Here is a 25,088-nt window from a genome sequence, read left to right as displayed (position 1 = left end):
TTGAGCAGATGTCTGTCAGAAGGCCACATACCTTGTGGGAAGTGGACGTTCCACTTGTGACATCCTGTCAGTGCGCTCACTCACATCCAGTCATTTAATACAGAGGCAGATATTATTTTTAAGGGGCCAAGCATGGAAATGACATACCATGCCAATGGGGGTGGGGGGGGTCTTTAGTTTAGCTTCTAGTATCACTCTGACCAGAATGCAAAAGAAGCAATGCTTGTAATTGTTTTTTTTTTCTTTTCATATATACACAATTTAAATGGCTAAGTGTGCGTACGTGCTTTTGAGTGTTGGTGTGTTTGTGTGTGTGGACACTTGCCATATTGGACAGTGGAAATATTTCCCGTGGCGAGTTTAAATCCCCTGTTGAATACCGTCTCCTTTGTGAATACATAAATGCGATCAGCCTCTCGGCAATCCCAGGGAAGACAGGGTGCGGATGATGTGCCTGACTTCACGGCACGTCGGACACGGGGAGCGTATCTGTCGGCTGTGCGGCGGCGGGCCCAGGTGGAAGCGCTGAATATTTTTCTGTTTGAACTCCTCACTTTGATGTGCTACACCAGAAGGATCAAAGGGGAGATCAATACCATTGTCCCAGGCTTAGGAGACTGACTGGAACCAACTCACAAACACATCCGCGCACACTTGGGCACGAAGGTGAAATGAAGCATTGGCATCATCGTTATCAAAACCCCAGCCTCTCTACTACAGCCATTATCATCATTACCATCATCATCATCATCATCATCATCATCATCATCATAATCCCAACCTGCCTACCATTATTATTGTTACTATTATTATAACAGTATTATTTATAGCAGTAAAGCTAGCATGCACAATAATTGATATTTATTGAATAACAAAGACATTATGATCAAATGCATTACCATGACAACAGGTTACTATGTTCAACTTATGGTTTGAACTAGGGATGTTAACAGTTAATCAGTTAATTGTCATTCATTCATAAGAATGTTGATCGATTCATTTTATTGATTAAACAGATAAATTGTGATATACCATTGCAATAAATAATCTAACACTGGTGATTATATTTTAGATTAGAAATATGTTTCTCTGTCGTTAGACACAAATCCCCTTCACTGGTGTGAAGTTAACGGGTCACGGTTCCCTCGACTGGCAGCATTAGCAAAATGGTGTTTGTCCATTTCAGGAACATCGGTGCCATCTGAGCGCGTCTTCCGGTCTCACCTTCAGCAGACTGCACACCCCAGCATTAGGCTATCCCGGAGCACAAATTCATCCTCATATTCCTAATCAAACATGCTTCGGTATTAAGGTTGGTAATGGCACATAGGCTATGTTGTTCTTGTTATGATTATATGTTACAGTCTTCAGTAACATTGCCTATTTGCAGTCCTTTGTTGGGGGTCTCACAGCACTTCATTCTTTTTTAGGCCTCACCTGCTGCACATCGAGAGGCCTGCTTTACGAAGTTGTGAACTTTCTACTGTTTTGCTAAACGAACAGCCTACCACTTGTACTATAGAATACAAATTGAACCATTGAAGAGATTGATATGTAATTTTTGTTATTAGACCGTGTTAGCAGCTACACGTGTAGTAGAAGACAAAAAATGAAGAAATAAATACATTACTAAAGTGGTTAATTTGTTTATTACAAAGTTAATAAGTTAGCTTAATAAGCAGCATAATAAGCAATACCTCTTGTCTCCATCCCGGTGACAGTTCAGCCAGCCTGTAATAAAAAATGTCAGTGGTCCTCTCCTGCACAAATTTCTCAGTCTGTGAATCTATGTCTGTATAATTTTGTTTTTTGCTGTTATAACTTCAGTGCACAATGCAAAATTATGTTCTCACAGTATGATTGTTGGGACATGTCTAAAATATCTGATATTTGCAACTAATTAAGTGGTAGGCCTATTTTTTTTCATAGGCCATATAGTAGATTTTAGGCTTATCAGTTCATCGTTATTAATCGATTACTGGGTGCCAAGAATCAAATTAATAAATTGCATGAAATTTGCATCCCAAGTTTGAACTTATAGCTGTTGGGGATTTGGTGAAAAGGCCACTGTTGCCATGCATCTCCGCTGTCAGGGTCGTTTATGTGCATGTGACTCACAGACCATGCACCTGACTTTATCATTAAAACCTCATCATGCATCGAGAAGAGATACAGGCATCAGATATACAGGCTGAAAGGTTACCCAAATAGGGTGTGAAAGTAGCGTGCACACCCACCTTTTCAAAATCTTTATTAGAGCTGACACTGAAAATACAAGCATCACACATAAATATTTTAAATACCCTAAAGAAAATCAGACACATGGGAATGTATTTGGCGCTAATGTATTGTAACATAGCAGGTTACTGAAAAGATCAAAGGCTTGAAGTAATGTAAGTATGCAATACTTAAAAGTGTCAAGCTTTTAATATTGATGTGTTTTCGTGTCACTTTAAAAGTTGTCAGTCGTCACTGAGGTTCAGATGCTTTGACATTTATTCAGCAACATATGGTATGAGCAAAATCATTGTTTGAAAATAAACATCATGCATCTTTAATAATTTGATCTGACATACCTCCGTACATTCATTTTTTTCTTTAGTAATTAAAGTTCAGTTAGTGGGTGTAGTTATTTGTGTCCATGTGAGTTTTGGACATCTGTTCTGATATTTGTATTTGTTGTATACGGAAGCTTGAATACGTTTGAGATCAGGTCTTTTGACTCTTTGTATTTGCTGACAAAGTATGCTAGATTAGCCTTGACTGTGCAAAAAGAAGAAAAAAAGGTATTGACAAAGTAAAATATGCTGTTAAATTCATTTTATTGACACAGACATTAATGCATTCAATATACTTGAAATTGCTAAATGGCCAAAGCTAATGTCTGTGAATTGAGATATCCTTAGTCATCATGGGTCTACTTTCAAAATCCCTACAGTATATTCCATTGTTATTGGATTTTACTGTGGCAAATTCAGAAGATGGAGCAGTGATGGAAAGAGAAAAGTGTGGAGAAAGAAAGAACTGCTCATGATCCAAGGCATGCCCCCACCCCCCCCTCCCCCACCACTACTGGTAGAGGTACAGTAGTGTTATGGCTTGGACGTGCGTGGCTGCCACTGGAACTGGCCTCCCTAGTCTTTACTGATGCTCACAGCAGCAGCAGATATATTAATTCTGAAATGTGCAGAAACACCTTATCTGTTCAAATCCAAGCAAATGCTTCAAACCCACTGGACTGTGCTTCACCTTGACAATGACCCCAAACACACTGATAAAAGCAACTGAGGAGTTTTTTCTAAATGCTAAATGTTGTCCAAATATTTATGCACTGTACTGTATATATGACTTTTGGTCCACGTGCATTTGTATGGTCACATTATCTCAACATTTCTGCTTCTGCCAGTGGGAACGACCAAACAAACTTATTCTGAATGAACTTACCATGTTTCAATGTTAGCTGTAGCAATCAAATAACCATAATGACATTACCAACAAGTAAAATTCACACATGAAGCATTGGCATAGCCCCTAGATAAGAACAATGCCGTTTGTTTAGGAATCAGGAACAGTGAATGAGACTTGCTTTCTTTTCAAGGTTTCTGTACATGCAAGCATAAGCTAGCTGAGAAAAATGAAGAATTGCAACAAACAATGGTACAAAAGGTGGTACAGAAGTGAAGTATTTTATAAAGAAACCAGTACTGTGTAGTGGCTTTTTCCATCCTAAAATAACTTGCATGAAATTGCAATCAACTCTGTATCAGGTTGAATGAGACTTCAGTTTGCCTTGATCATTCAACAGTGTGTGTGTGTGTGTGTGCATGTATGTATGCCTGTGTGTGTGCGTGTGTGTGTGGTTGCGCGCGTATGCGCATAATTCAAACACATTCCATTACCAGAATTTACAGCAATAATTGCTTGACACTGGCCTCAAACTCATTGGCATTTATAGTCCATAGAGCAGATTTAGTAAATTATTGAAGTGGAGGTACTGACTACAAAGTTCTTCAGTCATTTTCACAGCACAGGACGCTAATTAAAACTGTCTTTATGTCAAATATGTCTTTATTACAAATGAGTCCACAATCTATAAAGGAGTTAATCATATATTTGTGCCAGGACCCGATAAGGATGTTGATATTTCAGCGGGGGGGAATGTGAACGAGTGAATTATTCATGACTCTGACGGCTGGAATTTCATTTTCAGCTCTATTTCAGAGATCCCTTCTTCAGCTCTTTGTGTTCATGTTTACCTGATTATTCCTGCTTCAGTCCCAGTTGCGCTGCAATACGCTAAGGTCAAGATTCACTAACAGGAACCAACCTACCCAAGCATAAATTTAAGAGGGAAAAAATGATAATTTGTAGTACTATAACTTTGTTCAACTTTATTCCACACCCAGTAGACACGTAAACAGTGCTAAGGCTGTCCTGAAGGCTAAAGGTCATGTTGTATTAATTTCCACCTGAGTTTGTGGTCTGATAAGTCAGCGGTTTCTCTTCTGAATCTTCTAACCCTCGGAATCTACACACTGCTTTCTGGAGAATTAGAATTGCATATCTTTTCTTTTTTTCCCCAATAACATGAGTGGTAAAAAAAACACCTGGATTGAGATACGATGCATGGAAAAGCTCTCCTAAGCCCATCCAGAGTGAAGAGAATGACAAAGTTATGCCAAGGAGCATCCTCTGTTCTCAAAAACACTTAACAGCAGCCACTGGAAGCTATGTGTGTGTGTGTGTGTGTGTGTGGGTGTGTGCGTGTGTGTGTGTGTATGTGTGTGTGTGTCGGTAAGTGGGTGTGAGTGTGCGGGGGGGCAACATATCTCCAGAGAAAATAATTCACAAGTCATGGTCGTGTCTCCTTGGGTTTTTATCATCGCTGTAAGAAGATTAAATTTGGCCATCAAACATCAGAGGGCCCATCGCTCACTGAGGCTTTTTCTGCACATGCCGCTTCCGTTGGCAGTATTGACATGGAAATCTCCCTCTCGGTGAGAAAGAGGCAGCACCCCCCTCCCCCCGCTCCCCCTGAGCCTTCCCTCTCAGTCAGGGACTGCTGAAGAATAGCCAATCAGGAGCACAGTACTCACTGCCACAGACTCCTTGCTTTTAGGAGGAAGAAGTGAAGTGTGTGAGTGACAGAGGGAGAAAGAGAGAGGCCATCACAAGGAGAGCATCACAGAGACGGGGAGAGTTGGCAAGGGAGAGCAACACAGAGACCAGGAGAGTTGGAGTGAGAAAGAGAGAGGTGGCAGTGATAGACTGAGAGCAGCAGCAAGTGAGTGAGAGGGAGAAAGATAGACAGAGAGAGAGAGAGAGGCTGAGAGAGAGCAGGAGAGCGAGAGTGACAGAGAGAGAGCCAGAGAAAGAGAGAGGGTGAGAGAGAGCAGGAGAGCAAGAGCGAGACAGAGAGAGAGGCAGAGAAAAAGAGAGGGTGAGAGAGAGCGGGAGAGCGAGAGAGAGAAAGACGCAGCACTGAGAGTGATCAGTAGAGAAGGTGCGCTCTGTAGTCAGTCTTGGAAGCAAAGTGACAGAGGCATCAGGCGAAGCCCAGCAGAGCACAGGCAAGAGGAGGGACAGCGGCCATGCCATCACAGGGATGTCCTCGTGTGTGAGGAGGTAGGAGTCATCTTCGTGCTGCACCCTTTCAGCCAAAAACATTCCCTGCATGTCTTCCCATCATGCTCCTCTTCTTCACCATGTCAGGACTGTCATGAAGTGTACGTGCTGTGAACTGCTGTTGAAAAGTCTGTGTTTATTGGAATGCATAATGCCTCGTGAGCGGACTAATTTGAAGCAGATGGTTGTCATTTGGTTGTTGTATATGTATCATTATCACCATGTGATTGACAGGCAGCTTTTTTGAAGAGATAGTTCTATTATCTCTTCTGATGCATTCACATAGATGCAGAGGTCAGCATTGTGTGATAAGTTTTACTATTGATCTTGATTTAAATGGTCTTTCATTACTGCAGACCCGGTTTTATGTTGAAATACATCTGTCTGAGTTAACTCTATAAGTTACATGCTCATTCTTCCAAGCCATTTCTGAGCTGTGCACATGTCAGTCATTCAAATATGCATCAAACTCTCGCTGCCGACTAGAATTGTCCAGAAGTCTCTTGTTGTTCATTTCCAGTCTTCAGCCGTGACACTACAAATCTCCATTTTTTGGATATAAGTGATCGTTTTACTACTCCTGGTTTATGAAATAATTTTTCTTCTTTGGTTTTATGTCATCTTGGCATCTCGGCTGTAAAAGATGCACATAATTCCATTCTCTGGGCTATGGAGCACATAAGTATACCCAATATGAACAGACATAAAAATGTGAGAGAGCAGAATCAGAGGTTGTCCGTGCTCCCCCCCCAACCCCCCCCCCCCCGAAGTTGAACACACAGCAGCACAGAAGTCTGCATCTCTTGTCAAAGTTTTAGCGTGCGGTGATGAATCAGTGATTAGGTTGCTAACGTCCTGCAAAATGTATACTGAGATTTACATCCTCTCGTGTGCACTGAAACCACCAGGTAGGATAACAGTAAACTAAATAGCATTTTTCCTCACGCGTGGGTTCTCGGATACAGGCGCTCTTTGATGTGTGCTGTGTGTGGTGTGGAAGCTCAGCTGCAGAAGGCTTTGATTCGTCGGTCGCCGGTAGTCTCCGTGTAACCCGCCCTGGGATTTCTGCGGGGACGGCTGTTACGGATGCAAAGCGTACCCGCGACGTGCTAACTGTGGAGAGACGACCGGAGCAACAGTCGTCACTGCTGGTCCCAGGAGGGTTGTGTGTCCCAATCCAAATGGATTGTATGTTTTGAGTTTTAACATGCTTAGGCTTCAACCCCCGGCTGTAAATAAACCACGTTTCTAGCGCATGTGAGAAAAAAGACCGAGCAACGTAATCTTAGTACGTACGAGCTTCTTAAAATAAATCTTTTTTTTTTCCCTTTGCACTTTGTCGGGGTAACTCATCAGTGGACCCCCGTTGCGCCTCTTTTGAATCTCTGATTTATGGGGTTCCTGCTCAGAGTGATTGTGCTCTGCCATTACGCTCTGTGCTCTCCCTAATGAAAGCATGCGCGTACCCTCGGCAACACCGTCATGTGTATAATTGCCTCTCAGTGCGGGGATAAATCACAGCCCTCCATTAGTGGCAACTGCCACATATTGACACATTACAGAGGGGATAACGAGGGAAGCAATTTGCTTCTTTTTTTGATGAGATGGAATCGGTGACCATGAATTTATCTGGTCTGAAAGAAGCACCGCTCAGAAATGAAACATTGATATATGATTATATATATATATATATCAGTATGTCAGTCTAAATATGAGCCTAATAAAGGGTACAAACATATGCCCTTTTTTCATGCTTCTAATACTAATACTATATGCATGATGCATGCATACTGACTATAAAATTCAGTGAGAGAGGTCACATTGTAATTACACTGATCATTATGTGCAGTAGTACTGTGATCATTCCTGTGTCTTGACAGACTTCTTCTACTGTGTCAGATGGTGCTGGACTCTATTCATCATTGTTTCTCCCACTCTCTACCTCCTACTCCATCTCTCTGTCTCTCTAACTCTCTCTTCATCAAAGGTTCATCATCACTCACTAATGACACCAAATTTTAATTGAATCAATGAGTCACTGATCACAAACCACCCTCAGTCAGACTGCTACTAGGTACAGACATTTAGCTGTCAGCATATTTGATCTATATCAAAGTCTCACAACAAGGAGACATTGCATTAATATTTCACAATAAAGGCCATCTGTAAATATGGCATTTGCGTGTGTGTGTGTGCATGTGTGTGTGTGTATGTGTGGACGGCGGTATGAACAGTGCTGAAGTTCTTGAGCTCCCCCACATGGTGACTTTTATATAAAATGTTTATGTGCCATTTGCTGCTGGATATTTTTGGCTTGTGTGATAGAACAGCTACGTACAGCTGTATGATACGTGTATATACACAATGAACACTCTTTTCTGCCAACCCTTAGTCTCCACATGGCTATCCTTCTGAATTATGTTGTCTCATAATTACTATTTACACATCATGTGTTCCTCTAAATACATTTCTGGGAATTAGCAAGTCAGGCTGATGGTGTGAATATGGAAAAATAATTAAAATTAAAATATAATTTTTGTTGCATCATACATCCATCCATCCACTATTTCTACCTGCTTATTCCTGGTCAGGGTCACAGGAGTTGCTGGAGCCTATCCCAGCAAGCATTGGGCATACCTGGACAGTTTGTCAGTCCATCGCAGGGCAGACACACCATTCACTCACACCCTCATACGTAGGGGCAATTTACACTCTACAAGTAATCTATCCTGCATGTCTTTGGACTGTGGGAGAAAACCCAAATACCCAGAGGAAACCAATGCAGACTCCACACAGAGAGGCCCAGGCTGGGATTGTTGTATCATGAGTATTTACAATATCTTCTCTAATATTCTATATAGAATGGTTTGCCATTGTGAAAAAGCCAAGAAATCACAATCATTTTTATTTTTTTGACAGAGCATGAACACTAGTTGCCTTTACAGAATATCAGCATTGTGTATTTATGATTTTTACAAAAAAATACTGTACACAATGGTAATGTGTTGTAGTAAACAATGCAAGGATGATGCTAGAGGCCTGGGTGACATTTTTGAAAGTGATCAGAGACACAATTAAACGCTACTTGTTGATACAAGCAAGCTTTGTAATTGGATATGAGATTGGGCTTTCTGACTGGATAGCACTTTCTGATAGGATATTTGATTGGGCTTTCTGATTGGATAGGTCTTTCTGGTTTAAATCGCACTGTGCAATGCTTTCCAAACAGAGCTGGGCCAAGCAGTGTAAATGGTGTCAAGGTCAAGAGGCAGAATTGAAAAATATTTCTGTACATAATACTGTCTATATCAACCAATATAGCAGGTTTTGCTGGACAACAGATAGCACATGCCATCATAAAGCCTTTCATGGACAGCAAGCTACACTAGCACCTAGAGACTTTCCTCAACAAATAAATGTTTATGGTGTTAATGTATTCATTCAACATGTAGACACAATGTAGGTAATGTCAGAACATACAAATGTTATGGTCTCCAGTCTTGCCACCATACTCTGGGGTTAGTGAATTGGAAAGGTGTCGAACGACAGCCATTTCCTTGTTTGACCAGGGCTTTAGAAAGTACAGAGAAAAACCAAAGACTAAACAACCAAAAAAGGGCAAAGTTCAAACACTGTGGTCTTAGCTGCTGTGAAGTTCATGGAATGAAACAGTTTTGTCTCTCGCTCATAGGTGGGATTGCCAAAGGGAACTAGAAACACTAGAGCTGATTACAAATCAATCTCAGCTGTATGTGACTGTACAGTGGTTTAGTGCCAAAGAGTCCAGGATGACAAGAGATGAAAGTGCTGTGGAATGGAAGTCATGCTAAAAGTCTTCACCAATCGCCCCTGCTCTGTGCACAGTATTTTTCAACAGTGTAGGTGGTTCGACTGCACCTGTTGCTATCATTACTGTGGGGATTTAGTTTTCCTCTGGAAAACAAGAGGCCTTGGTATCTTTAACTTAAATATAAAAAATGACATATGGTTTCCATTATGGTAAATGGCCTAATTCTACGTAGCCGGCTCAACATAAACAAACTAAACCCCAGTATCTTAGCAACAACGTTCTGTTTCTATGAAGTCTAGCTACTAAGCTCGTCTCAGTCTAAAGGGTGATGTTTAAATTATTATATTCTTATATTGTCCCTATTTCCTCAATTCTACTTAAAAAGCCATACAGCAGCACACATATGCCCATTTAAGTCTTCCTCGGTTATGGCTTTGGTTAGGTTGGCACTGTCCATTGTCTTGTATGGTTTTGTCTGAAAACAGGAAGCTCTTCACGGTTATAACTGTGACAGATTTCATAAACTCCTATATATTGTTAGTGATTAATTACAATGCAAACATTTATTTTTTCTTGAGTATTGGACACTGTTCAAAGGCAAAATAAATCAGGGCATATTAATCATAGAAAAACTTTCCTAGTGCCACAGACACAGATGACATTTGCTGCAAAGCAGCACTTAAACATTAATCATGCTAGAGAAAAGGGCATGAGACATGCCATAAAGATCATTTTGAAACTGCAGGTGATATGAGAAGGAAAACTGAAAACCCCAACGCATAATTTTGATTCAGCTGTAAAATGTATGACAAAAGGCTAAATCCACATTGACATATAAAGGAAAGGGTGATTATTTTGAACTTGGCTCTAAAGGTTTGTGAGAAAAAAACTGGGACCCATACCATAATGCTTCTCAGGTGGTGGTGATAAGAGAAATTGTCTGGGTAAAGACCACTCTTCAGCAAGACCAGGCAGCAAAATTAGACACATTTACACGTCTAGACAGCTGAAGTTAGGCTGTGTAAGTGCACTTGGAGCCTAGTGCTACACATTAAATGAATTTTGGAGTTGCAAGGAAACTGGGAAGAACTGAGGGACACTCTGAGTGTCCCAGATGATTGACATTTGTCTGTATGTATCTTTGTCTATCTTATAAATGTGTGGAGTGTTTCAGCTGTTTATAGTTGTTATTCAACAATGAAAAAGAAAGACAGAGAGTGCGAGTGAGAGAGAGAGAAATTGTACGCTTAAAGTGCCACCACTCACAATTAAGTGCACAAAAATAAAGCGGAAAAACAATTGAAACACTGTTTCAGCTTCTTGGTCTTCTTGTCAGTTAACCCAGGAATAACTGTCTGAAAATATTCTTTCTATTTCTGAAATGTAATTATAGACTTACCTGTTAGTTTTACTATTCCTTCACTCACATGGAAAGTAAATGACACATAATTCACCTATCTGTATAGTCCTTAAAAACTGTCATATGATTTATGAATCAAGCTCTGGTTTACTAGGTATATCATGCACTGAATGATCTAATTTGAAAAACGTGCCGGAAATAAGGTTATATTATCGAGCTCAATTTTAAGAAAATTTGTTTAGGAGACTGAATCATGACGTTGAAATTCACCTTGAAATTGCATTAAGAATTGCTGTACTACATACGGTACATTGGATGTACACAACGGTATGATCTAGACTGGTATTTTTGCCTTCACCCAAGAGTGGAGTCAGCACTGCCAAATGCCTTGTCCCCAACACCCAATTGCTTCCATCATCCTTTTATATTGTAGATCTTATGACTTTATTTGCATTTTGTTCATCAGCTAAAATGAGACATATGAAACCAGGTAAATTAATAAAATATTTTTACTGATAAAGCCACAATGCCCAGCACTATTAAATCTTGTTGAGTAAACTGCATAAATTATGCAAAGAGCGCAGTCTGAGAACAGAAGCTCTTGTGTACTCACACCCACACATACCTCCACTCTTTGTGCTCATTAAGGTTTCCAATCAGCCACATGCACAGGGCTCTTTAGCTTCTCTGAAACTGAAAAGGAGCGCTTCCTGCTTAACGTGTCGGAGCGACGCAAGTCATGTTCATCTCAAAAGGAAAAAAAAAGGTTCAAGGGAAAGTTAAAGAAATTTAACTTCAAGCCTAGGGTTAATGTTTTCAAAAAGGATGTTGCGTTTGTAGTGTAATAAACATATGCAGCTTTTGTCTTCTTTAAAATGCGCTTTAAGGATTTATATTTCTGTTACACATGTTTGTTATCTAAAAAATACAATGCAAAGTAGTACAAAACAAACTTACAAATCAATATAATAAATGATATACTTTGTTATATATATTATATATATATTAATACACTGATTTTAACCCTTCAAAAACTGACTTCAATATCAATAGCAATAGTAACTACTCTATAGTAATAGTAATATTTACTTGAACTTACTTGAAACAATCTAGGAAACATTGGGTAGCATTGCTTTGGAAAACAGCTTGTTTAATTTGTGTGAGCTAAGAAAACCAATATTGTTTCATGTAACATGGCGCAATTTTGATATCAATACGTTTAATGGCAGGTCTAGATTTGAATGCCCTAAGTTTGGGGCTCTATTGTGTAGACATGTGAAGTTGTTTGTGAATTCTGTCTGTTGAAATGGGGTCAGAAGGTACAGAAATAAATGTTTTTAACGGCTGAGAGTCGGTGGTCATTGTGGTTATTTCATACCTGCCATCCCAATTGTGAATATTTCTACAGTTTGACAAAAACTGTATACAATGTTGACATGATGTAGTGCTTCATTACACTGTAAGAATTTGCACTGTTAGAAAAAGGACACTGGAACATCTGGAAAATGTGACCCATGTTAGATATATAGTTTATTAGTATTACTTTTTTTTTTTTTTTTCTTTCTTATTCCCAAACAATTTGGCAATGTAATTTTTGTCAAAATGTTCAGATATTTTTTTTTGTAAATATCTAAACTAAACACATTGCTCGTGAAGTTACATTTCTTACATTCAATCATGAGTCAAAGTTAAGGTCAAATGAACGAAGCAGAATTCCTGGCAACAGCATTGTCATTGGGGGAGGAGGACATTGTGATTAGTGTTTATACAGAAGGACAGCTCTGCCCTTTATAGGGATTTACTTAGCCTTGTTCCCCCTCATTACCGGTGATCACTTTTGTGTCTCATTAGTTCCATTGTTTGATCTGCAATTATGCATGTGATCACTTTCATTTTTGTGAGGGGATTCAGACCAGTCCTTGGAATTGCAACAAAAATGTTAATTTCGCTTCGCCCCGCTCATCCAAAATTCTGTACAGATCTGTGTACAGTGATTCATACTTGGAGAAAGTTGGCTCTTGGCTTTTAGACAAACTTCACAGGAGTACGGCTCTACAGAGGAATGAGGATTTATTAGGATTAACTTCTATAAGCCTATAAATTATGCATGCACCCTTTTTTTAATTATTAGGCCTGGTTACCATGGAGGGCAAGCTTCACTGATGCCTTGCTGTACCACCCTTGCCAATCTCAATTTCTTGAACCTGGAATATTTACATTTAACTTTTCCTATGTATAAATCAAATAAATCACATGTATAAAATTTTGTTTCATTTTTATTTATTTATTCATTTCAACTCAGGTAAAAGACAGTAAACCATTTGCAAAGGATTAACAACCAAAATGTCAACATTATAACACGTTCTGCCAATGTATGAATATGACTTTAGCATATTTAGCTGTCACACCTTGTAATTGCATTCCACAAATAATTTTATAGTATTAGGAAATGAAAATCAGTGAATGCGTTTTATTGGGTGCAGCTGTCATATACTGTATCAAGCACATATGGAGTAGATTTATACATGAAAGCTTTGGCACAACAGAAGAAGAAGTACAATCAATTCATTTCAATGTATTGCTTTGGATGAAAAACTTACTTTGGCTTATACATAAATGAACTCTGGTAGACAGCAATGCAATGCAATAATGCACTCTCAGGAAAATGCTTTGTCCAGTTGTTTTTTTTTTTTTTTTAACATATTGAACCTTTCATCTTAATTCGATTTAGATTAAAATCTTGACAAGGTCTTTCTAGCTACATACTAAAAAAAAACACGACTCTGAACTGTATTTGCTTATTAAATCTACATGACATGTGCTTATATTAATGCTTTGGGAACTATGTCATCTTGGGTACCAGACTTTTGTAAAGTCTGAAAGTAAATACCATGCATACTTTATATTTATTTACAAATGTAAATGCCAGTTTGGTTATTTTTTGTGTTTTGTTCTAGAAATGTCAATGTATTGATAATGCAAGCCTTCATTTGTTGATCTGTTGATGCCTTAAACATTCTGCCTTAAAATGATGTGGAGTCTGCTTTCTTGCTAGTGATGTCTCCCACTTTGATTTTTTCAGAGAGCAAAACTGAAGATCACAGAAAGGACTACAATGATGACATCATATCGTCGGGACACGCCTCTTACACGCCCCTCCTTCTCACTGTAGTTAATTCATAAGGACGGGCTTGTGGATTGCTTGGGATACTACAACGATGACAAATCAATTCCCCCTCCTCTTCCTGCTGCTCGCCTTCCCCCAACAGATATCTCCGGCGCTGTTAGCGAGCGGGGGCAGCGGAAACCTCTTTAACAAGCCGGCCGGCCTGGCCGACAAGGAGGGGAAGCTTCTGCACAGGTCCAAGCGCGGCTGGATGTGGAACCATTTCTTTCTGCTGGAGGAGTACACGGGAACGGACAACCAGTACGTGGGCAAGGTAAGGTGGGCGGCCCGGCAACCCTGTCTGCTGCAGCAAGACACTCATCGAAATGGGAAACTAGATCACTAAGTTCAGCTGAAACTCTGTCATACTGTGACTGTAATAAAAATGTATTTTATAGGGTGACTTTTGCACTAAGGATGCAACACATACACACACGCACACACACACACACGGTTTCTTGTTCTCAGAGCCTTTGGTTCTTTGCTATAGTTGTTTTAATGTATTTGGATAAATCATGAAATAAATAAAATGCATAAAACCTTTTTATTTATAAGAAAAAAGCTATGGACAAATGTTTGAATTTAGCATACGATTTACATTTTTCAAGAGAGAGAAAGAGAGAGAGAGAGAGAGAGAGAGAGCCAGACAGACAGTAATTACTCAGTGTCAGTCTAACTCTTCCTATCTTCACCTTACAGCAGTAAGCACTGCCTGCCAAAGCCCTGATGAGAACAGTCCTGCTGTTCTTTTCTCACTCTGTGTGTACGTGTGTGCATGCGTGTGTGTGTGTGTGCATGTGCATGCGTGTGTGTCTGTGTGTGCATGCGTGCGTGCGTGTGTGTGTGTGTTTCATATGAAATGAAACAGGCAACTCTGAACTAGGATTTGAATAATCTCCACACTGTGTTTAATTGATCATCAGAATCAGAATCAGAATCAGAATCAGGTTTTATTGCCAAGTAGGTTTACACATACGAGGAATTTGTTTTGGTCAGGTGGTGCATAACAGTGAACATAAAATAAGAAATAAAATGAAATAAACATAGTGCAATAAAAACATAACAGACATAAAATAACATAAACATAGTGCAAACGGTAAACAGTAAACAATAAACAATAGTGCAAGGGGATAAAGTGTTATAAGTACAGGTGCTGTCTGTTTGGTGTCCGTGGGGGTCAGGATAACAGTACAGTATCAGTGGGGGTCCCGGGCCTTGTTGATGAGGCCAGCTGCAGTCGGGAAAAAACTGTTCTTGTGTCGTGAGGTTTTGGTCCTGATGGACCGCAGCCTACTGCCGGAGGGGAGTGTTTGAAAGAGTTTGTGTCCAGGGTGGGAGGGGTCGGCCACAATCTTTCCTGCCCGCCTCATGGCACTGACTGAGATGGCTGTGTGGTCGCAAATTGCTCCTGTGTGCTGTAACTGTAAAAATTTTGTCACAATGTGTGTGGCCTGCAAGTTATATGACTGAGGCATGGACAGAGAACAATAGTCAGAAAATATTGATAACAAATTAAAATGAGCATTTTGTCTGTTTTGAACGAAGATAGCTAGAACATGAATGAGCTGCACAACAAAGTTTTGTGTGCATATGTCTGTGTTCATGTGTATGTGTAATGCTGATGTACATGTTCTACTGGTATAACACAGCATTGTGGTTCTTGCTTACATCATGAGGTGTCAGTAAAAATTATAGGAGTGCCATCCTGGGAAGTAGGTTATCACACTTATCATGATCTGGGTGTGTGCATTATCATCTGCAGATAGTAAAAAAAAAATAAAATAAAAAAAGTTTTCGGGTGAATGTTTTCCTTTAATTGGTCCAATAACTCCATCTCTAGTTCCTGAGTCCGCACTTGACTGAGAGGCATGATTCAGCTGCACTGCTCCTGCTGTGTGAGTGTGGGTGGCATAGCAGTAGAGTGAAAAATTCAAGTGGTGCCTGCAAATTATGGAGAAAAGAGCAATGAAATGGACGAAAGAAAGGAGCCTACAAAGTCTGTAAGCAGATAAAAATCAACAGGTAGCAGCTGATTCATGTTCTGATACATGCGGTTCTCAGTATGAGGGTGACGCCGTGTCCGCACGACGTCTGATCTGAAGATCCAAAAATTAGGTTTGAATTATTAAAGTCCTCTGCGTGGTGCAGCATTGTGGGTAATGGCTGCTGATGTGTGCTGGCTCCTCATTATGTTAAATGTAATTATAGGCATCTCAAAAACCCATGGGGGTGCACAGCTGGTAATAACAGGACATGTCAGGCCAGCTGTATTTCTAAGTATAGCAAGGTAATACAGGACACCTGAGAAGCTCATTAGTTTCTTAGTTGTGAGCAAATGTGGAAAATGTGGACAAGGCCCAGTATCCAATGGACTGGTGGCTAAAGTCACAGATATACACTATATGACCAAAAGTATCTGGACACCCCTTGGTATGGGGCTGTTTTTCATGGTTTTGGATTGGCCTCTTAGTTCCAGTGGAGGCAAATCTTAATGTAATAACGGTCTAGATGAGTCTGTGCTTCCAACTTTGTGGCAACAGTTTGTGGAAGGCCTGTTCCTGTTTCAGGCATACCGTGAGGTCAATATAGAAAGGGTTTTGTCAAGACGGATGTGAAAGAACTTGACTGGCCTGCACAGAGCCCTGACATCAACCCCACCCAACACCTTTGAGATCAATTGGAAAGCCAACTGCGAGCCACGCCTAATCGCCCAACCAGTGTCTGACCTCACTCATGCCGAAGGAAGCAAATCCCTGCAGCAGCACTCCAACATCTAACATTCCCTAGCCTATAAAGCATTCCAAGAAGAGGGAAGGATGTTATAGCATCAAAGGATGGACCAGCTCCATGTTAATGCCCATAAATTTGGATGAATTTGGATGAGGAAACGTCCACATACGTTTGGCCATGTTGTCTACGTACAATCGGGGATATATATTTTATCGATATGGAAGTGAGTGATTCCCTCACGGAAAATACCATTCTGATGTCTAGTCCTAGAATGGCTTTATAAATATAAATGGAAAACCCAATCCAAACAATCGGCTCAGTTGTCCAAGGACATTCTGTTCAAATAGATTTTCCCAAACACAGACTATACCCCAAATCAATAGTTTGCATACTGTAGTTACACAGTTCTGCTTGTATTTACTCTGTCTGATTAGAGCAATGAGCAATGTGCACATGCATTTTTCATAATTTCATTCATTTGTATTTATTATTTCTTTTAGCATTAGCATTGTGGTAGTAACTGGCTAATCAGCCCAGGTTCTGGAAGAAACACCAAGCCTGCTCATGCATAACAGATTTGTGATGGTGTGCCAGATTGTATTCAACATATTCAAACATATGACACTTTAAGGAATGCATATGCATGCTCATCCACTGCCCTGTTTATACCGCCTACACAACCTCCACAAATTTGTACTGGTGCTCTTTGCATTCTCCATTTCTCCAGATGCGCTGTCAGCTATATTAAGGGTGATTCATCTGTACAGAAGGTGAGATAACACAATATGAATTGAACATGGCCTTGTTATATACAATTCTCATAGAAAAAAATTGATGGTCATGGAGGGCGTTTGTACATACGGAGGAGGATTTTGAGGCCGATATGGAATTATGCATATAACAAAACCCTCAGTGACAAAGTATATACTCTCCTCTCTGAGGTCCCTTTACCAGTACTTACAAGTATATGGACTTTACAGGAATGTATAAGTTCTGTTTACTCACAAATTAGCTAACAATTTTACTTGATTGACATTCAACTTTTTTTGAAGACATCATGACAAACTGAGCTGCTAGATGTCCACAGCTTGCTAACCTAGGTATCTGCCTACCCAGACAGCAAACAGAAGTTTCAGATCAAACTCCTGATCCTCAGTCTAAATATTCAAATTACTGTGACTGACTAATATTGGCTCCTACATAGTAAAATGTTCATTGTTAATCCAGCTCTTAATATATAACATTTGGTCCCACATTCCAGAATGGGACCAAATCTTACCTGTTAAGAGTTGAATTAGCACTGGACATTTTATTGTGTACATCAGGGGCTCAGACTCGCTTCAGTCCGCCACTATTTGGGGAAAATAATTGTATTGATTGTAACGGTCAAACAATCAAAACCATTGCTTTTTCTGGCCATTTTTCTGGGTATTTATTTGATAGCAGACTGCATAGCGTAAGCCACACTTGAAAAATTTTACTTTTGCCAAATCCTGTAGGCAAGCAAGCGAGTACATCTCTGTTCGATAACAGCGAATCCAAACATACGCACTGATGGTCCTTCAACGAAGTCACGCCATGTATTTGGCAAGTCTGTGATATAACAGAATTAAAATCTTCTTCGAATTTGTCCATAATTCTGTTTTTAGCAGATAATTTGGGTTAGCTCAATAGCTTTGTCCGTTTCGCTGGTGTGTTTCAGTCGGGACTTAGATTGCAGCACACACGGAACAGCGGGAGTGTTGGGGGGTAGGGAGAACCAGCACACTGAGGCAGACAGTTCGATTAACCAATAGGGAAGCTCCTGCTGGCTCCCAGCGGCAGAGGCTCCTCCCTTTTGCCCCAGAAAGTACATGCGTTTGTCCAGACTAAGTCAAAGTTAAATCTAAAAATATTTGCAAACATAGCCGCCTTATTGAAATTCTACGTTTTCAAATATGTAGCCTACTGAAAAAAAACTGCATCGGCCGCCAACAGGGTTATTAACTTTTAATTAGGCACGAGGGGTCAAGCCCAAGTAGCTGGTCATGTGCAGATAGAGATGAATTTCTTGATTTATGTGCACAGTGGGCATTTGGCTAGCTGCTGTTGCTGGACATACAAATTATGATGTCCAGCAGCGGCACCAATAGGCTATATCCAGTTGCATTAAAATCATGACATTTATTCAGGGCTGGAACATTGGGTGTCAGGCAACCGATTTCTGATATGTAAGCATTACTATATATTATAACTGTCATTATTTTTTATATTAGCTCAATAGTAATTCACTTGGTAAATCAACACCACAAGCCAGCTAGCTTGCAATACGATGTAGTCTTGGCTAACTAGCTAACTCAGAATACTAAGGTTTTATTTAGCTAACTGATGTGAAGCCACCTAACTGGCTGCTATGTTTCATTCACCAGCATGTGCTATCCATTGGATCTCTCTTGCAAGCCACCTTCAATCACCCTCGCCATCCACTGGACCGTGCGTGCAGTTCATTGGAACTCTCACAAGCTATTTTCATTTGCGCGTTGTCCACTGGACCTCTCTCGAAGGATTGCAATTGCACTCACTGTCTAACTGGATCTCTCTTGTACAAAAATAGTTTGTTTCCTCTCCTATGTTTTTGATCAACTTTTGTTTGTAATGCTAGGTTCACTGTCACTTAGCCAGTCAAGACCATTCCAACATTATTAGACATACCATGATTCCTTTAGCAGTGTGTTTGGGGTCATTGGCCTGCGTCAAGGTAAAGCACTGTTCAATGAGGTATGAGCCATTTGGATGGACCTCATTGGATTTCTGTACACTTCAGAATTCATCTTGATGCTGTCATAAGCAGTCACATCATCAGTAAAGACAAGTGAGCTAGTTCTAGTGACAGCTATACATGCCAAATCCATAACACAACCTTATGTCGCAGAGATAGGGGGTGCTTTCAATCATGAGCAGTCCCTTTCTTTCTCCACACTTTGGCAAAAGATATAATTCAACAATGAATACTTCACACCTAAAAGTATTTTTCGGTCATTCACTTCAGTGGTTTTCTGTGGTCTAAAAGGTTGTTTGCTATTGCTGAGCTCACTGGTGCAATGTAGCTTCTTAAACAGTCAATTTTGACACACCAAATGTTTTATCTGTCTTTTATCTATTTATTCTGATTTTCCAACCCCATGATAACCAGATTTACTTCCATTGACACATATTTGGTCCTCATGTTGAGAGACAACAGTAACAGATGCCAAATGCAAATTCACCCTTAGAAGCAGACCTTTTGCTAGATTTCTTGTCAATGAACTAATGATGCAACAACACACAACTGGCCAAAAAAAACTGCTGAGTAGCCAATCATCCACTTATACTTGATTCCCCAAAATGGGGCGACTGTGTATAAGTAGGGCTGCAGTTCCAACATAGTTCACCCAATATGGATGTAAATACCCTCAAATTAGACCAGACAGTCCGCACTTTAGTCTGATATTGTTTCTTTTCAAATCCAATGTGCTGGAGTATAGTGCCAAAACAAAAATTGTGTCACTGTCCAAATATATATTTATATATAACAGTGTACTGTCCACAGAAGAACAACAAAGAAGAAAATGTAATCCATGAATTCCAAATTCCATTCCACCGCACGCCTTTCATCCACCTCCTTCACATGCTGCTATGCATTATTGGCAACATTTCCTTGGGAGCCTGTATCCATGGTGATGTTTAATTAATTTTGCACATGGCACAACCTCTCAGCATGCTTATAAGCATTGTAGTAATATGTACATTATGCTGTATATGTCCTGTGCTATGTGGCGTGTTATTTTTTGCGTCAAATTTTAAAAATATCAAAAGGCAAAAGGGACAGCTGATTCATGCCAAGGAGGCTCACATCCTCTTCCATCAACTGCGATTAAGGGAAAGAATGCAGGAATGAATCAGAGGAAGAGCACTGAAACCTTGAGATAATTACAGGCATAATTACAGACCTGAAACTTTGCAGAACCAAATATAATGCACAAAGAGCATGCAATTACTAGGGTTCAACCTGATATTTTTACCAAAATTAGCTATTAGCATAATTGGGCTTGTTGGATACATTTACCAAACAATTGTACTTGCATAAAAGCAGGAACCCCTGTTCAAGGAAAGGTTTTATTCTCCTTTCAATGCAACATTACGTTGTAATTTGCTTTTGTGGGATTCAATCTGCATTTGTCCTTAACTCTGACTCTGATAATTAAATGTAAGGGGTCTGGTTTTTTGGGTGATTTTTGGGTGATCAACAAAATTAACATGACAAACTGTGGGTGTCTACCCTTGTGTGTGCAGAATGGATGAAAGAATATCATTATTAAAGTATAACATTGAATTAAAGTTGTGAATATATTATGTCGTTCAAATAAACGGAACACATGATTATGTTATGAGTCCCCACAAAGGCTCGAGAACCCACACTTAGAAAAATGCTTTTACTTGTCGATGGTCAGTGCTAAGAGAAAATGTGAAATTATTTCTGGTTGTATCAAATTGTGTCCTCTGCCTAGATTCAAACTGAAATATGCAGAATTCTAAACATGTTTTGGCAAAGGTCTGGTCTCAAGACAAAGGCCTGAACTCAATCAAGGTTGTTCTTAGACTTGTAACTAATTGTCAAAGTCAATCTAATTGTATTCATGAACACTACATTACAAAAAGTAAAATAAAAAAAAAGAACTTGTAAGGCAAAGTTAATGACAAATGTTTATGAAATTTAAGCTTTAGATTGTCTTGCACTGATGTGGCATTTGGAGTATGGTGGTTGATTTGAATGGGGAAATAGTTGTCTTTGCAAGATGTGCACTGTGTCATTGGCACTTATATTGTTACTAAGCAGCATATCACTAGCTGTATCAGACCACAAAAAGGCATCGAGTTAGAAAAGTGTACAAAGCCTGAATACAGTTTGTCCCCCACAGCTCCACTCTGACATGGACAAAGGGGACGGGAGCGTCAAGTACGTCCTCACCGGAGAGGGTGCAGGGACCCTGTTTGTGATCGACGAAAAGTCAGGCGACCTTCACGCCACCAAGGGGCTGGACAGGGAGGAGAAGGCCAACTACACCCTCCGTGCTCAGGCGGTCAACAGATACACGGGCCGTCCGCTGGAGCCGGAGACCGAATTTGTCGTCAAAATTCACGACATCAACGACAACGAGCCAAAGTTCACCAAGGAGGTTTACACCGCCAGCGTCCCCGAAATGTCCGAAGTTGGTATGTTTTCCCAAAACCTTATTTTTTTTTGTTTCAGTGGCAAATGTCTTTTTCATTCAAAGGCATCATAAGTTAACTAATTAGAAACCTATAACATACCTTAAGCTGCTATTGAATAACAACAACAACAACAAATAAATGGTAACAAATGGTAAAAAACTACTTTAAAATAGCGAAAATTACTGTGACCTATAACTTCAAATTTAACTTATGTACCAGCCTGGCTATTAAATAAATATACCTGTGGGAAGCCATGCTGTTCCATGAAATCACTGTCTAAGCATTATCCATCATTTTAGCAAGATGGAAATGTTAGCAGGTTGGCTAACATAATGTATAGGATCATTTTTCCACCTGAAAGGATTTTATTTTTTTAGCTTTTTATGTGTGTGATGAATGCATTTTGGAATACAAGGGAGCTGATCATAAAGCCCTGACATGTCAATGTCAAAACCAGTCTGTTCCTGTCAACTTTTCCTCAAAGTCAAATTTATCATACTCTCTGCAAGGGAGTCTACGGTGTAGGAGGCAGTACGTGAAAATCATTAACTGAAATGCCCTTGAAGCTCGGAACAGATTTTTTACCACTTCAAAACTAGAATTAGTTAATCTAATCCATGTTTCTAGACGGGTGGCTTTAGGCAGGTAGTCATGATGTGAACAGTTTCTGAAATTTCTGCATAAATGGTGAAGCTGACCTGTCCAGGTTGTATTCCTGCCTTTCGCCCAATGCACACTGGGATAACCTCCAGCACCCCCCATGACCCTGACCTGGAATAAGCCAGTAGAGATGATGGATGGATGGATGGATGGTGAAGCAATGCTCTTGCAGTGCAAGGCATAGAGATGTGATGCCAGATTGACAGCCCAATGCAAAGACCACCCATAAAAAACAAAACAAAGAACCTGGTCTGAGTGGAGCTTGAGCGATTCTGTACACAGCTTATGAAAATAGATAAATTGACCACAGACTCCAGTCCTATTTCATTTAGAGCATGCCCTGAGGAAGCCAATCAATCACAACCTATTAAAGGCTCAGAGGACCTTAAGGTAAAAAATGACAAAATAAATGTGCAGAACAGAGTATCCACAGTACATGATTAATATTCAGGAGAGGTGGCTGTGTGGTGCACAAATCCCAGAGAAGAGCCAGGATTTGTTCTACATTGTGCAGATCAAAGTATTAATATAAACAGAAAGAAAGAAACAAAGGGACAAAGAAAAAACAAAAAAAGATATGGACAGTAGATGAAGCTCAAAAGAGAATATTCTGGAGAATTCCAAAAGTAAGGGCTAATTGCGTCAGCAAAGCAACAGCAAGGTCAGACAGCACAGAGTAAGACACTCAGCAACGAGAGCACGCTTCAGATCGAAGTTGTGATCTCGGTGTGTACTACATCGAATCGCACGTCACATGCAGAAGCCTGAACCTCGTGTTACTGTAAAGGGTCAGCAATACCAACTAAGTGTCACATAGAGGGATAAAGAATGAGGAACTGGGACTGGGTTCAAACATGGACTGTATTCAGTCAAACACACTTATACCATTGAAGGGATTGTATACCCTCTGGATAAGTTTGGTGTCTTGGCATGTATTCAGTCAGCATTTGTCATTTGACTTAGAGTCAACTTTGACTTAGAAGTAAACATAAGATTTACACCTTCTCTTTTTTATTTTTATTCTGAAAACTGAATTATTCTTTTATGAGATGGCAATGCAATTACCAATTGTGCTTCCACAATATCATGAACTTCATGCACACATTGTACAGTGCATATGCATACCCATGTAGCTGGACTCTCCTGGAGGCTGACTGAATTTATGTAAGTTGAGACTGTGAGGGAGGGGAAGTGTGAAGACCAGACGCGACCAAACAGGCGATCTATAAGTTACCAAAGGGGCACTCCAGTAACCACTGAGTCTCGTGAGAGACGAAATAAGAAGGGGGTGCTATACTCCTAAGGGACGTATCCCAAAAAATGAATAAACCCCTAAACGGGTAACTGAGGAAGGAGTATATAAAAGAAAATAAAGGAATAGGGAAAAGAAAAGAAAAAACGACTTCGACCCGAAGCAGAGAGAAAGAAAATGTCTTTTCAAAAACCAACAGAAGAAGTTCTGAGGCCAACTAAAACCAGGGGGGAAACTGGTTAGTAAGAGGCAGAAAGGTTTGTGCCCCAACGGCGACACAATAACCCCTTAAAACCACCAGCCTCAGAATCTGGACATATACCGTCCTAATACCTTTCTCCAAAAAAAACAAACAAACTGAAGTCAGAATTCTTTTAAATTTCTTTGTTCTTAAAATCCTTACACCTTCCTCAGAAATACGACAGGGAACTGGCTAGAGCAAAACATGTTACACTCAAGCACCGTTCCACTGCCTACTGACGCTTTAAATACCCAGCCACAGGTGTGGCTGGTAATCAGCGGAAGATGTGAGCAACCCACAGGTGAAACAGATCAGAGGTAACCCTGCAGGAATGCATGGAATGTTCAAGCAGGAACAATCCTCCCACAGGAACCAAAAATAACGATTAGCCGAGTGGCTAATCTACAAGCTCGAACTAATCGTCCCCACACACCAAAATAACTATTAGCCGAGTGGCTAATCGGAATGCTAACCACTGAGCCGGTGCAGGCACAGAAAAATGATCTACCTGCACAGAAACCGTGACAGAGACAGCAACTTTGGTTTTCAGTCAGAATTTAAACTACAGTCACACCTCAAAATTTTAATTCTGAGTTCTTGAATTATGAATCACAGAAATCTCAATATATTCAAGGTGATGTACTGCATGCTTTTAAATAACGAGTGGTGCAATAAGGTCTTGTGAATATTAAAAGCAGAGTGCTAAGAGTCTAGAGTATGCTAACGATTCCCTGTCAGTGGTCGATTTAATGAGTACATGTTGGAATCCAGTAGACTTGATGCTGGAGTATGTTCGCAGCAGACACCTAATTAAACCAAGTAAGAATCCTGCTAATTAAAATGAAACAATTCATGAAAGCATGGTTCTATGTAAAGATGATGTTGCCTGGCACTATAAGGAATGGCTAATCTGTGTGGGCAGTCTCAGTGGATTATCAAACATTTTGGTCCAGCAGGTTTTTAGGACTGGGCTCGCCCAACTGTTTCATCACAGTCTGGTCTGGTTCCTCTTTGTACCCCCGGAGTTTGAGG

General features: G+C 40.1%; 1 protein-coding gene across 1 annotated transcript in view; it reads left to right on the top strand.

Moving 5' to 3' along the window:
- Nucleotides 1-5,145: 5,145 nt before the first annotated feature.
- Nucleotides 5,146-25,088, top strand: part of LOC135260863 (cadherin-10-like) — a 31,970-nt gene continuing 12,027 nt past the window's right edge. Inside the window, exons 1-3 of the mRNA XM_064346513.1 lie at nt 5,146-5,625; nt 13,858-14,215; nt 21,609-21,903. Of these exons, the coding sequence (XP_064202583.1) occupies nt 13,994-14,215; nt 21,609-21,903 (517 nt within the window). The 5' untranslated portion in view covers nt 5,146-5,625; nt 13,858-13,993. The remainder of the gene's footprint in view (nt 5,626-13,857; nt 14,216-21,608; nt 21,904-25,088) is intronic.

The sequence above is a fragment of the Anguilla rostrata genome, chromosome 8 (genome assembly GCF_018555375.3).
Source record: "Anguilla rostrata isolate EN2019 chromosome 8, ASM1855537v3, whole genome shotgun sequence".
In the NCBI taxonomy this organism is placed as follows: Eukaryota; Metazoa; Chordata; class Actinopteri; order Anguilliformes; family Anguillidae; genus Anguilla; species Anguilla rostrata.
The sequence above is the reverse complement of the archived record's forward strand: the minus strand, read 5'-3'. Positions and strand labels throughout refer to the sequence as shown.